Below are 12997 nucleotides of genomic sequence, written 5' to 3' on the forward strand. Positions count from 1 at the left end.
TCCAACTAACTTCAGGTCTACCAAGACTCGGTGAATGTCTATGGATAGCTTGGGTGGTGCCCCTTACATACATTAACAGGTGTGCAATATGTCTTTCCAAATGACTTTAGGCCTACCAAGACTCGATGAAATGACAATATGCATACTATTTTTGGTAAAAAAAAATTGCGCACTGAGCGCGCTATTCTTACTAACCCCCTAATATTATTTCCTGGATCCGCCACTGAATGAAAGTGGGGGTTGACATTATGACCAAATGACCTAGATTGATGGTTATAAGTGACTTAGCTTTAGTCATTAGTTCAAGTGAGGGATGCATAATCGAATGTTGTAATCGTTCATGCTTAGAAAGTGAATTTTAATAAAGGAAGCTTTAATGAAAAGCCTACGGTACTGTTCACTTTAACGAAAAACCACATTTTTACACTAAAAAGTCAAACCTGGTACTGTTCACTTTAACAAAAAATTATATTTTTACACTAAAAAGTCAAACCTGATACTATTCACTTTACCCTTTATTTTGTCCTTATAGTTAAAACTCAAAGTTTTCAAGTTTTTTTTCATTAGTTTTCCTTTTAATAAATTGTATAATGCAAGTGGGGTTTGATATTATGACCAAATGACCTAGATTGAAGGTTGTAAGTGACTTAGCTTTAGTCATTAGTTCAAGTGAGGGACGCATAATCGAATGTTGTAATCATACGTGCTTAGAAAGTGAATTTTAATAAATTGTTTAATGCAAGTGGGGGTTGATATTTGTCACAGCCCGTCCTGGAAAATAATGCTTGTTGACGTAAATTGAAGAAAATGCCCATGGACATTAAGTTGTGTAATGTGGTTTAAATGTTGTTTTTGGGTCAATATCCTTAAATCGTAATTGTTTGGAACCAATTAGGATTAAGTTATTGTGTATTTTGGTTGTTAACCAATCCTAGGCCACACACACATTCTCTCTCCTTCCCGTGCTGTCTCTCTCGCAGACTCTCTCTCTCTCTTCTCTCTTGTACGGACGACACCCAAAACCCTTTGAAATGTGACAGATCGAGGGTGTGAAGCACACCATTGTGTTCGTGAAGTTCAAACAATTCGATTCGTACTATTTTCAAGTAAGGAAACATTCGATTCCACGTCGAAACATGAACCACCGGTATATACCTTCGATTCCGACGCCGTCAGTTAGTTTGGATGGATTCCGTTAGGACTTAACGAAATATTCTCCAGTATATACTTGACGGCGTTGACTGACGCCGTCAATATGCCTGTCACGTGGCCGCGCGTGGGGGTGCGTATTGCCGTGCCTTGGCGGGAGCGTGGGTGGTCGGAAACATATTCTAAAAATTTGGGGATGATCCTGAGGTTGTGTAGGTCACGGTGGTATATTCAAATACCAAAATTGAGCATTGTATGAGAAATTATTAGCTAGTTTTGTCTATATGCTCTAAAATAACGTTTTTATAGTTAATTCGCATATATGTGAGACTCATCCTGAGGACGAGCGTATCCAAGGGCGACTCGGGGGTTACGACCCGTCGACATACCAGTGAGTGGGCTTTTGGTTTTCAGTATATATTATATACTTGATATTTTCCCAGAAATATATGTTTAAATGATAGTATGCCATAAATGCCATGCGTATAAATATAATTCGTATATGAATTGTTATATGATGCTTTATATATATAAATGTGGTGATGTGGACGCTCAAGTAAGCTTAGGTAAGTTATGTTTGGTTATGTGAATCATCGATGATGTGATATGTGATTGAATAATGTTGAGCTCATAAAACTGCACTTAGGGTGATTGTGATTTAGCCAGAGTTATGGCACATACCTGTTTATTATGTCATCTCCTGCACCATATGCTCATATTGGATCCAATTTAGATGCACAGTCTTGTCGTACAGACCTTTACCATGGTTCCGACTCGTAGGTAACTAGCGATTTATCGCCCAACTATTATGTAAGAGTAGTGCTGAGCATGATTATATTACACCCATTATTGTTGTACAGACCTTTTCATTTGGTTCCGACTCTTGTGCAGTATAGTGCCGTATAGGGCATTGTAATGACTCCGGCTAGATTGACTTTTGAGCTATGATTTCAGCCGTACAGACTACCACAGGGGTTCCGGCTAACATGTTATATTTCTATGAAATTATTCTTACCTGAATTGCTTACTCTGTTATATCTTGGCATGACATACATATGAATATGATTATGTGAAGTATGAATTGAGTTGATATATTTCATATCTGATTATGTATATGCTTATATTCTGATTCTGGGAAAAATTATACATGTTTTACAGCGAGGGGTTAGATATGTTGATAAATGAAATGATTTTGTAAAACATTTGTTTTTGCCCACTCACGTTTTCTGTTTTGCGACCCTCCAAGTTTTAGATAAGTCTGCTGTTGCTGAGTGCGAGGACTTCGACGGTTCTGACACCTCTAAATAATTGTAGGACATCTTATGGTACTGTATAACTAGTACTTGTCCCACTAGACTGCACCTAGACTTTCGATGCTCTGAGTATGAGTGTTTACTTCTGTATCTTACTCCTAACACTTCATGTTTAGTAGTGCACTCTAGTAGTTCGGTTTTAAATTATTCATATATTTCTTATCATTATTGCTTCCGCACTGTACACATGGCTACGTCACTCTCATGTGACGGCTAGCATGTCTTGATCTCGGTCAGGCTGTGTCAATATTAAGACCAAATGACCTAGATTGACGGTTCTAAGGCAATTTCCAACCGGGCTGGTCATAGGGCCATAGGCCAAAGAATAGCCTTTTTTAACACAAAATTCATCTCCAATGGAGGTATGGGCCAAAAACTCTTGAGACCCACCGGGCCAAAATCAAGCCATATGGCTAGTAAGCTGGCCATCTTTAGGCAGTCAGCCCCTTCAGTTGGGCTAGCTGGAACTTTTGTTTTTTTGCTTTTTATGACGAAATTAAAAAAATTAAAATTTTTTTCCTATAAATACATAAGACATTTCTACACAATTTCTCACATCATTTTCACCTTTTCATACTATCTTACCTAATTTTATTTCAATTCTTCACATTCTATCCACCTCAAACACTCCTTTTATACACACCCCTGTCTTACCTCTTCCAATAATCTTTTCTTTAATTTTTTCAATAATTTTCAAATGGCCACATCTTCAAGTGGCACTCAAAATAGGCTCATTCATTTAGCCAAAAGTGGCACTTAAAATATGTCTGGAAACCTTATTTTAATATGGTAATTTAAGTCTATTGACCAATAAAATTACAGAACAAACTTAAAATAATAAACTATTGAGGGGGCTGAAAAATAGCTCCCTTCGGTTGGAGATGAGATATAAATATGGCATAACATTGGTCATTAAAAAAATAATTTCTTGTAGGGCTATAATATGAACGGGGGCTAAACATAGCCCATTCGGTTGGAGATGGCCTAAGTGACTTAGCGTTTGGGATGCATAATGGAATGTTGGAGGCATTCTTAGGTGCCCAGAGAATATGGTTCAATTTTGTACGCATAATGTAATTTTATTGTCTACTATATAAAACGTAATTGAACCCTGGAGTGTTTGGAGAGTTTGATGATTGTGTTATGGGGGTATTAGTACCAATGGAATGTTGCTACCATTCGTAGGTTCCAAGAGAATATGGTTCAATTTTGTACGCATTTGTAATGCAATTTTAATGTCTACTACATACAAAGTAATTGAATCCTTGAGTGTTTGAAGATTGTGTTATAAGGGTATTAGTACATGCTATTAGATACATCTCGTACTATCAAGTATCAAATACTTAAATGTATATACATAATTAAAACTATCCACGTAAAATATTTACGAGTTTAATTTTACACAATTTGATACAACAACAACCCTTGTCCCACCAAACCTCCCACCAAACCTTGTCCCATAAATTGTACGAGATCGATCATGCTTCAATGAAAGTGGGGTTGCTATTATGACTAAAATGACTTAGATGGATGGTTGTAAGTGACAATGTGTCATTGTTTTAACACTGCATGTTATATAATAAGATTGGCCCGATTGATTTTAACATGTACCTGTTTCAGCTTCACGATGAGACGATCATATCTAAATGCCCTTCAAGCAACTCCATCTGATAATAAGACGCTAAAGGAGATTATGCAGATACATCCATGGAAGGGAGGCCAACCTGCAGACACACATCGAGCTATTTTGAGGTTAGCCTTACTTGCAATAATAATCCAGATTAGTTAGCTAAATAATTTAGAGCAACTGAAATTAAAATTAAAGCAAGTTTTCAATTTTTTCAACTCACTGAAATTTAAGCAATTATAGAGACACGGCGACATGGAGCACGGACACTCCGAAACCCCCGAGTGTTGGAGCGTCGGACACCCCGAAGTGTCTGGACATCCTGAAACCCCGGAGTGTCGGACACCCGAAGTGTCTGACATTCCGACACGGCGACACGGAACACGGACGAACCGAGTCGGTTGTTGTTCATCTAGTCATGCGATTCTTTAACTTCTGGGAGAGAGATTGAGATTCTTCAGCGCATCAGGTGTCGACTTGTTAAATAGATGGATTGGGAAAATGGGTTATAGATGGATTGGGAGAGATTGAAGATAAAAAAAGAGGATAAGGAGCTTTGTTTCCTGATAGATTTGGATTTGAGCATGTAGTAAATGTACGGAAAAAACGAAGTGAAGGGTGGAAAGGTTGAGAGAGAGAGAGAGAGTGTGCGTGGAAGCCTGGAAGGAAGAAACGAAACGAAAAGAAAATGGAAGATCAAGTGGTCAAAGTGGATTTATGTAGAAAATTGACACGAAAAAGCAAGTCTGAAGGAACTCGCTATTTAGGCGAGTCCGGCTAGCACTTATCTTATTTTATTATAAATTTATAGTGCTGATATGCATACACTTAATGACATATTTATCTTTTAACAAAAGACTTTGAAACTCTTATCTAATTAATTACTAAAATTTTGAAAAAAACCAAAAAGTAATTTAAAAAAAAAAAAAAAATGGTGAGAGGAGACAATAGGTTTGGGATCTCGTATCCCTACAAGAGGCGACAATAGGTGCGAGTACTGAGGTTTGTCGAGGGGGGAGTATTGGGCCATATATATGGAATTCGGTGGAAATAGAGGGGTGGGGATATGGAGAGAGATCGGGTAGTGAATTTTGGGTCAGTAGGAAGAAATACGATAGAAGGGGTGCCGTGATTTGAAGAATATGACGAAGGTCTAGGTCTTGGGTCTCAGATTTTCCTTCATTTTTTGTTTTTATTTATTTTATTATTATTTAAAGATATGTTAGAGTTATTTTAAATAAATAAATTTGGGTTATTTTGGAATAATGGTGGATGGGGAAATGACATTTCAATTTTTAAATCTTTTATGGTGGGTGAGATTATAATGTAAGTGGAAAAATAGGACACTATGATGAGTCTAACAACATTCTGAATTTATTATATTTGAATTGTTGTGTCTGTGCTCTTATTTTTTAAATTTGCTGTGTCGACATATATGTGCAACATACCTCCGAAAGTGTATAATTCTTCGAACCTAGTTCATCTTGAATCTCTTGAATTGAAATTGTTAGGAATGTCGGTACTACAAGATAGAGAATGCACAAAGTAAAGTAGAAAATGGACGCCAAGAATTTATGTGGTTCGGCAATTTATGCCTACGTCCACCAAACAAGGAATCTTCACTATATGAAAAAGATGAATACAACAAGAGTAGTCTTACCAAGCCAAAGACAAGGCTTGATGGATACAAGAAAGTATAACACACACTTTCTATCACTCTAAACTTCACTCACACAATGTGTAGTGGAACACTCTCACTCTCACTCTTGGAGTGGAACTCTAGCTTTGGACTTGATCCTTTGCTACTCACTCTTCTCTTGATTTTGTTGGTTCACTACAACATCACACCCATATTTATAGGTGAGGGTTTGGCATTCTACTAGTTTCTAGTGTATTCTTCAAACCTCTAGCATAGAAAGATCTAGACTAGCCACAAAAGTGTGGCTTCTAGATCTTTCCATTTGCAACCAAGGAAGCTAGTACTCTCTAGCTTCTTCCATCAACTTAATAACATGCTAGAATTGTCTAGCATGCTCCAGCCATCTCTCTTGCTTACTAGAATAATCTAGAACATTGATCATGGGCTGGACCATATACCAACAATCTCCCCCTCCAGTCCATGAGGGAGGAATTCCGATCATGACTCCAAGTTACCTGGAGTCCATCCCAGCAGCCTTAATGCAGAATTCCAACTTTGATTTTGTGACCACCTTTGTCAACATGTCTGAAGAATTATTATCGGTATGAATCTTCTTCAGCTGTAGCATCTTGTTCTCGATAGCATCTCTAATCCAGTGATAACGAATATCAATGTGCTTGGTGCGTGAATGGTATGCAGTGTTCTTGCTCAAATCCAGAGCACTCTGACTATCACAATAAACGCCATAATCACTTTGCTTCAAACCCAACTCTTGGAGAAACCGCTTCAGCCACAACAACTCCTTGCATGCTTCTGTAGCGGCTATGTATTCAGCCTCGGTTGTAGACAAAGCAACACACTTTTGCAACTTGGATTGCCAAGACACGGCTCCCCCTGCAAAAGTAAACAAGTACCCAGACGTAGATTTTCTACCATCCAGGTCACCTCCCATGTCAGCATCTGTAAATCCTTCCAAGATTGGTTTGGAACCGCCAAAGCACAAGCACATCTTAGAAGTCCCCTTCAAATATCTGAGAATCCACTTAACAGCTTCCCAATGGTCTTTCCCTGGATTAGAGAGAAACCTGCTCACCACACCTACTGCATGAGCAATATCTGGCCGTGTGCACACCATTGCATACATGATACTTCCTACTGCTGAAGAGTAGGGAACAACTGCCATTTTCTCCTTTTCTTCATATGTTTTTGGACACGACTCTTTGCTCAACTTGATATGATTGGCTAAAGGTGAGCTTACCGATTTGGCTGCTTTCATGTTGAACCTTTCAAGCACCCGTTCAACATACTTTTCTTGTGACAGCCACAACTTCTTGGATTTTCTGTCACGAATTATCTCCATGCCCAAAATCTGCTTGGCTGGCCCTAAGTCCTTCATGTCAAAGGACTTAGATAACTCTTCTTTGAGCTTTTTAATCATAAAAGCATCTTGACCGACAATCAACATGTCATCAACATAAAGCAACAAAATGATAAATTTACCTCCAGAAAATTGTTTGATATAGACACAAGAGTCAGCATGAGTTCTTTTGTACCCATTACTCACCATGAATGAGTTGAACTTCTTATTCCACTGTCTCGGAGCCTGCTTAAGACCATATAAGCTTTTCTTGAGCTTGCACACCAAAGTTTCTTTACCCTTGACTTCAAAGCCTTTGGGTTGCTCCATATATATCTCCTCTTCTAAGTTACCGTGGAGAAATGCAGTTTTAACGTCTAACTGCTCGAGCTCAAGATCCATGCTTGCTGCCATACCAAGGATAACTCGAATGGAAGTCATCTTCACCACCGGTGAGAAAATCTCATCAAAGTCAACTCCTTTCTTTTGACCAAAACCTTTGACAACCAAACGAGCCTTGTACCTTGTCATGTTGTCGTCATTTTTCAATTTGAACACCCACTTGTTTTTCAATGCTTTTCTGCCCTTTGGAAGCTCCACCAACTCATAGGTATTATTCTTTAATAAGGAATCCATCTCTGACTCCATTGCCTTCATCCATTTATCACTGTCGTTATGAGCTCTGGCCTCCTCATAAGTTTCGGGCTCTCCATAATTAGTCAACATGATATACTCTGATGAAGAATACTTGGTAGACGGTCTTCGACTTCTGCTGGATCTTCTGACCTGATCTTCATTCTCTTGCGGGGCTAGAGGCTCCCCCTGATTGGATTCTCCTTGAGTCTGCTCTTCTTGACTAGGCTCCCCCTGATCAGCAATCTCATGGTCTGGCACATCTTGATCAGGCTCCTCTTGATCAGCATTATCTGATTCTGCAGGCACTTCATTGGCAGTTGCTTCAGGGATGTCATCGTGACTTTCTTCATCTGAAGCTAATGGATCAACTCCTCTGACTGCGCCATCTGGTTGTGCCTCTTTACCCGAATCCCCAATTGTTTGATCTTCATAAAAGACCACGTCTCTACTTCGGATAAACTTCTTCTGGTATGGGTCCCATAATCTGTAACCAAAATCTTCACCGCCATAACCAAGAAAGATGCACGGTATAGCTTTGTAGTCTAACTTCGATCTCTGCTCTTTGGGCACATGCACAAAAGCTTTGCAACCAAACACCTTCAGATGAGAGTAAGACACATCATTACCAGTCCATACTCTCTCTGGAACATCAAGACCTAATGGTACTGATGGAGATCGGTTGATCAAATAGCAGGCTGTCCTTACAGCTTCACCCCAGAACTGCTTAGATAACTTTGCAGTCCTCAACATACACCTGACTTTCTCCATGATGGTTCGGTTCATTCTTTCAGCAACACCGTTATGTTGTGGAGTTCTAGGAACTGTCTTCTCATGACGTATGCCATGTTTTACACAATACTCTCTAAACTGGTGAGATGTGTACTCGCCGCCGTTGTCGCTACGAAGGCACTTGAGAGGTTTCCCAGTTTCCCTCTCCACCATGGCATGGAACTCCTGGAATGTCTGAAACACCTGGTCTTTGGATTTCAACAAATACACCCACACCCTTCGTGAAGCATCATCAATATAAGTAACAAAATATTTATTTCTTCCAAGTGACTCGACTTCCATGGGACCACACACATCTGAATAAACAAGATCTAACAAGTTTCCTTTCTTTGTAGATGGAACAGAAAAACTAACTCTTCTTTGTTTTCCGAATAAACAATGCTCACAAGAGTTTAACGACGTACCTTTGGCAAAGGGAATATGAGACTTCTTTGCCAAAACTTGTAGGCCCTTCTCGCTCATGTGGCCTAGCCTCTTATGCCACAAGTCTAGAGATGAGTCTTCCACAGCATTCAACTCACCTTTCAAAACCTTGGCATTTGACCGGTACAACGTACAACAAAGTCGTGCTCTTGCTACCACCATTAAGCCTTTAGTAAGCTTCAATTTTCCTTCGCCAATATGGTGATAATATCCTTGTCGATCAAGGGTACCGATGGATATCAGATTGAGACGTATATCAGGAATATGTCTCACATCTTTCAACATCAATTGGCAGCCGAGATTAGTTCTTAAGCAGATATCACCAATTCCAAGAATTTTGGAATAGCTTTCATTCCCCATCTTCACTATGCCAAAGTCACCTTCTTTGTATGTACTGAAGAACTCCCGTTTGGACGTGGCATGGAAGGAAGCTCCATTATCAAAGATCCATTCAATGTCTCTGTCAGAGTTGCCCATATGCAGACATTCACCAACAGACAATATTTCTGGTACATCACCACATATGACAGCGGTGGTATTGCCAGTATCATCTTTCTTCTGATTGTTTCCTTCCCTTTGCTCTCTCTTCCAAACTCGACAATTTTTCTTCATATGGCCTTCTTTGCCACAATGGTGGCATGCACCCCTGAACCTTGACTTGGATCGGCTAGGACTCCTGCCATGACCTCTAGGCCCTCTACTCTTGCTTCTTCCGCGGTTCTCTGTGACAAATACTTGGCTGCTATCTGTGCCAGAAGTCTTTCTCCTTGTTTCTTCATTGAGCATGCTATTTTTAACATTATCAAGAGTAAGAACACCATTAGAAGCAGAGTTACTTATACTCACCACAAAGGTCTCCCAACTGTCTGGCAAGGATCCAAGTAACAAGAGCGCTTGTAGCTCGTCCTCGATCGTCATTTTCATAGTAGCCAACTGGTTGATGATATTCTGGAAATTGTTCAAGTGTTCTGCTACACTTAAACCATCCTTGTACTTCACATTGATGAGCTCTTTGATCAAGAAGGCTTTCTTGGCTGGGGTCTTCTTCTCGAACAAGGACTCAAGCTTCGTCCAAAACTCGCGAGCATTGGTTTCATTAGACACATGGTGAAAAACACTATCATCCACCCATTGTCTAATTGTGCCAATAGCCTTGCGATTCATCTTCTTCCACTCGGCATCGGACATGCTCTCGGGCTTAGCGGCATCTCCTTCAATTGGCTCATGCAAATCCTTGCAATAGAGAATGTCCTCCATCCTTGGCTTCCATGTTACCCAATTGGAGTTGGTGAGTTTGATCATAGTGCCACTTCCTTCCATCTCGTAGTACGAGCCAACCGGGCTCTGATACCACTTGTTAGGAATGTCGGTACTACAAGATAGAGAATGCACAAAGTAAAGTAGAAAATGGACGCCAAGAATTTATGTGGTTCGGCAATTTATGCCTACGTCCACCAAACAAGGAATCTTCACTATATGAAAAAGATGAATACAACAAGAGTAGTCTTACCAAGCCAAAGACAAGGCTTGATGGATACAAGAAAGTATAACACACACTTTCTATCACTCTAAACTTCACTCACACAATGTGTAGTGGAACACTCTCACTCTCACTCTTGGAGTGGAACTCTAGCTTTGGACTTGATCCTTTGCTACTCACTCTTCTCTTGATTTTGTTGGTTCACTACAACATCACACCCATATTTATAGGTGAGGGTTTGGCATTCTACTAGTTTCTAGTGTATTCTTCAAACCTCTAGCATAGAAAGATCTAGACTAGCCACAAAAGTGTGGCTTCTAGATCTTTCCATTTGCAACCAAGGAAGCTAGTACTCTCTAGCTTCTTCCATCAACTTAATAACATGCTAGAATTGTCTAGCATGCTCCAGCCATCTCTCTTGCTTACTAGAATAATCTAGAACATTGATCATGGGCTGGACCATATACCAACAGAAATCTGAATTTGTCTTACTTTTTTCAGAGGTCTCATCAAAAGAATTGCCCAATTAGAGGAAGCAGGGATAACTTGTGGAGTATTGTATGCTTCACACATTATATACCAAGGTTCAAAAGTGACAATACGGAATGAGCCTACACGAAATGATTTTAGCCAGGGAAGCTTTAGAGAGCAGATCAAAATTTGGGTATCAAAAATTTTTCAGGTCCCAGCAGCACTGCATAGTAACATAGAGTCAGAGTATAGGGACTTCCTCAAAGAGATGCACAATGCAGGAGATAAGTAAGAACAATAAATGAACAAACTTTGTTTTATTTTATTTTATTTTTGTTTTTGTTTAATAGCATTTTTATCAACTTTGTTTTGTTTTGTTTTGTTTTTTTTTTTTTATCAGTTTTAAGCAATTGGAGAGTCACCCTTTCTTGCGATCATATGAAAGAAAGGCGTACTTTTTGTTGGACGCTATAACCAAATTGAACAACAATCATAAAGGTTGGGAAGGGAAATACAAAAATGAAGTGACCGACGTCGTAAAAATCTACGACATAATTCCTAATGAGAAGGGTTACTCAGATGTTCTTGGTTACTTATGGAAATATAAAAAGAGGAAATATGAAGACAACATGCTAGGAGCACTCTTGTACTCAAGAAACGTCATTGTCCATATTGAAGAGTATTTTGAACAGAACGAAAGGCCACCTGTATGGATATATATTACCTTTTTATTCATTTCTAGAATTTTGATAGTCCTATATCTAAAGTATTTTTTTATTATAAATTATTGTAGAGTAAAGAGGAAGTCGGCAAGAGGCTCAGTGAATTCTTCCCCGAAATGATGCTAGGCCTCTACAAGTTTGTGGTTAATAAAGGAATTGACATTAGATCTGAACCTAGAAGTGTTAACTTGGTCGACTAAATGACCAACTAGACTCCTCGGTGAGAAAGGTGAGAATTTTGATATTGTCCTGTAATACTAATAATAAGAATAATAATAATAATATTCTATTATTTTGTTATTAATAGTAAAATTAATAGGTCAAGTGAGTTGAATTGTTGTTTTTTTATAACTTTGGGTATGTTGTGCAGGTTGACTGTCAAGGAGATTGTAAGAAGACAGCCATGATAAATGGAATGGTTAAAGTAGAGTAGTAGAGAAACTAAGGAATAAGAAGGAAGACGGTGGGCCCTGTGAAACCCCATATCCCATATTTTAAGAGTTAAGTATAACATATTTATCATGTTTTAAAAATAATGTTATTTTCAAATCGACGCTACGGTAGAATATAAAGTAAATATGATAAAATATTTATGAGGTTTGATAAGGATGTTTATGTTCTCGGGACAGCTGTATTTTCTTTTTATTATCTGAAATAATATGAGTACAAAATTAATTCTTGCCCATTTTTCTCTGTTCTGTCTAACCTTAGAATAACTCACTAATATTTTTCTTTTCTTTCTTCTTCTGTGAAATCCTGTCCCCGGATTTCATTATTTAAAATTTCGTATTCTTAAGATCAACGCGTTTATATTTGCGGCACAAAAAAAAGGTTAAAAGGATGAAAATGCCCTTAATGGACTAAACGGAATTTTCGAGGACGCATTTTATGTGTATATATTTTTCCACATTTCTTTATGTATTTGGATAGTACTCATCGATACGAACATGTGCGCGCAAACGGAAGGTGATTTGGAGCTATAATGAATGAAATATAAACGAGCAAAGGTTAGGGGTAAAATGGTAAATTTGGCCCATTTTGCTGGAAGGCTTCAGAAAAGTTGGGAGCCTTCCCGTTATTTTTTAGCCAGGTAGATGGCGTGACTAGGGGAGGAGGAGCTGCCCAATCAGAATGAGGGAATGAAGGGAAATGAGGGAGAAGGAGAAGAAGGGGAATTGACCCAGACCCTCCCCTCGACCCGACCCGGTTTTTCGCGAGGGATTCCGACGAATTTCACTGATTTTTCCAGCAAATTGCAGCAATCAATCACTACCACACGACTCATCGACCCCATCCTCTAGATTTTCCACCTTGAGTAGACGAGAATTCGTTCCTGTTTCATGGAGGACAACGACATCGGGTCTGAGAGTGATTCATTCGACCAGCACCAC

At 39.0% G+C, this 12997-nt stretch overlaps 1 protein-coding gene across 1 annotated transcript; it reads left to right on the forward strand.

The window, feature by feature from the left end:
* Positions 1-4051: 4051 nt before the first annotated feature.
* LOC103438046 (uncharacterized) lies at positions 4052-12291 on the forward strand. Its single transcript, XM_008376583.4, has 5 exons — positions 4052-4214; positions 10915-11172; positions 11285-11591; positions 11678-11835; positions 11977-12291. The coding sequence occupies exons 1-4, from the start codon at positions 4090-4092 to the stop codon at positions 11804-11806; spliced, it is 819 nt and encodes a 272-aa protein (XP_008374805.2). The 5' UTR covers positions 4052-4089; the 3' UTR covers positions 11807-11835; positions 11977-12291.
* Positions 12292-12997: the final 706 nt, after the last annotated feature.

The sequence above is a fragment of the Malus domestica genome, chromosome 01, assembly GCF_042453785.1.
Source record: "Malus domestica chromosome 01, GDT2T_hap1".
Taxonomy (NCBI): Eukaryota; Viridiplantae; Streptophyta; class Magnoliopsida; order Rosales; family Rosaceae; genus Malus; species Malus domestica.

Coding starts and splice junctions, on each gene's coding strand:
- LOC103438046 (XM_008376583.4), top strand. CDS start 4,090: ATGAGACGATCATATCTAAATGCCCTTCAAGCAACTCCATCTGATAAT. Junction 4,215..10,914: donor ACACATCGAGCTATTTTGAG/GTTAGCCTTACT, acceptor TACTTTTTTCAG/AGGTCTCATCAAAAGAATTG. Junction 11,592..11,677: donor AACAGAACGAAAGGCCACCT/GTATGGATATAT, acceptor AAATTATTGTAG/AGTAAAGAGGAAGTCGGCAA.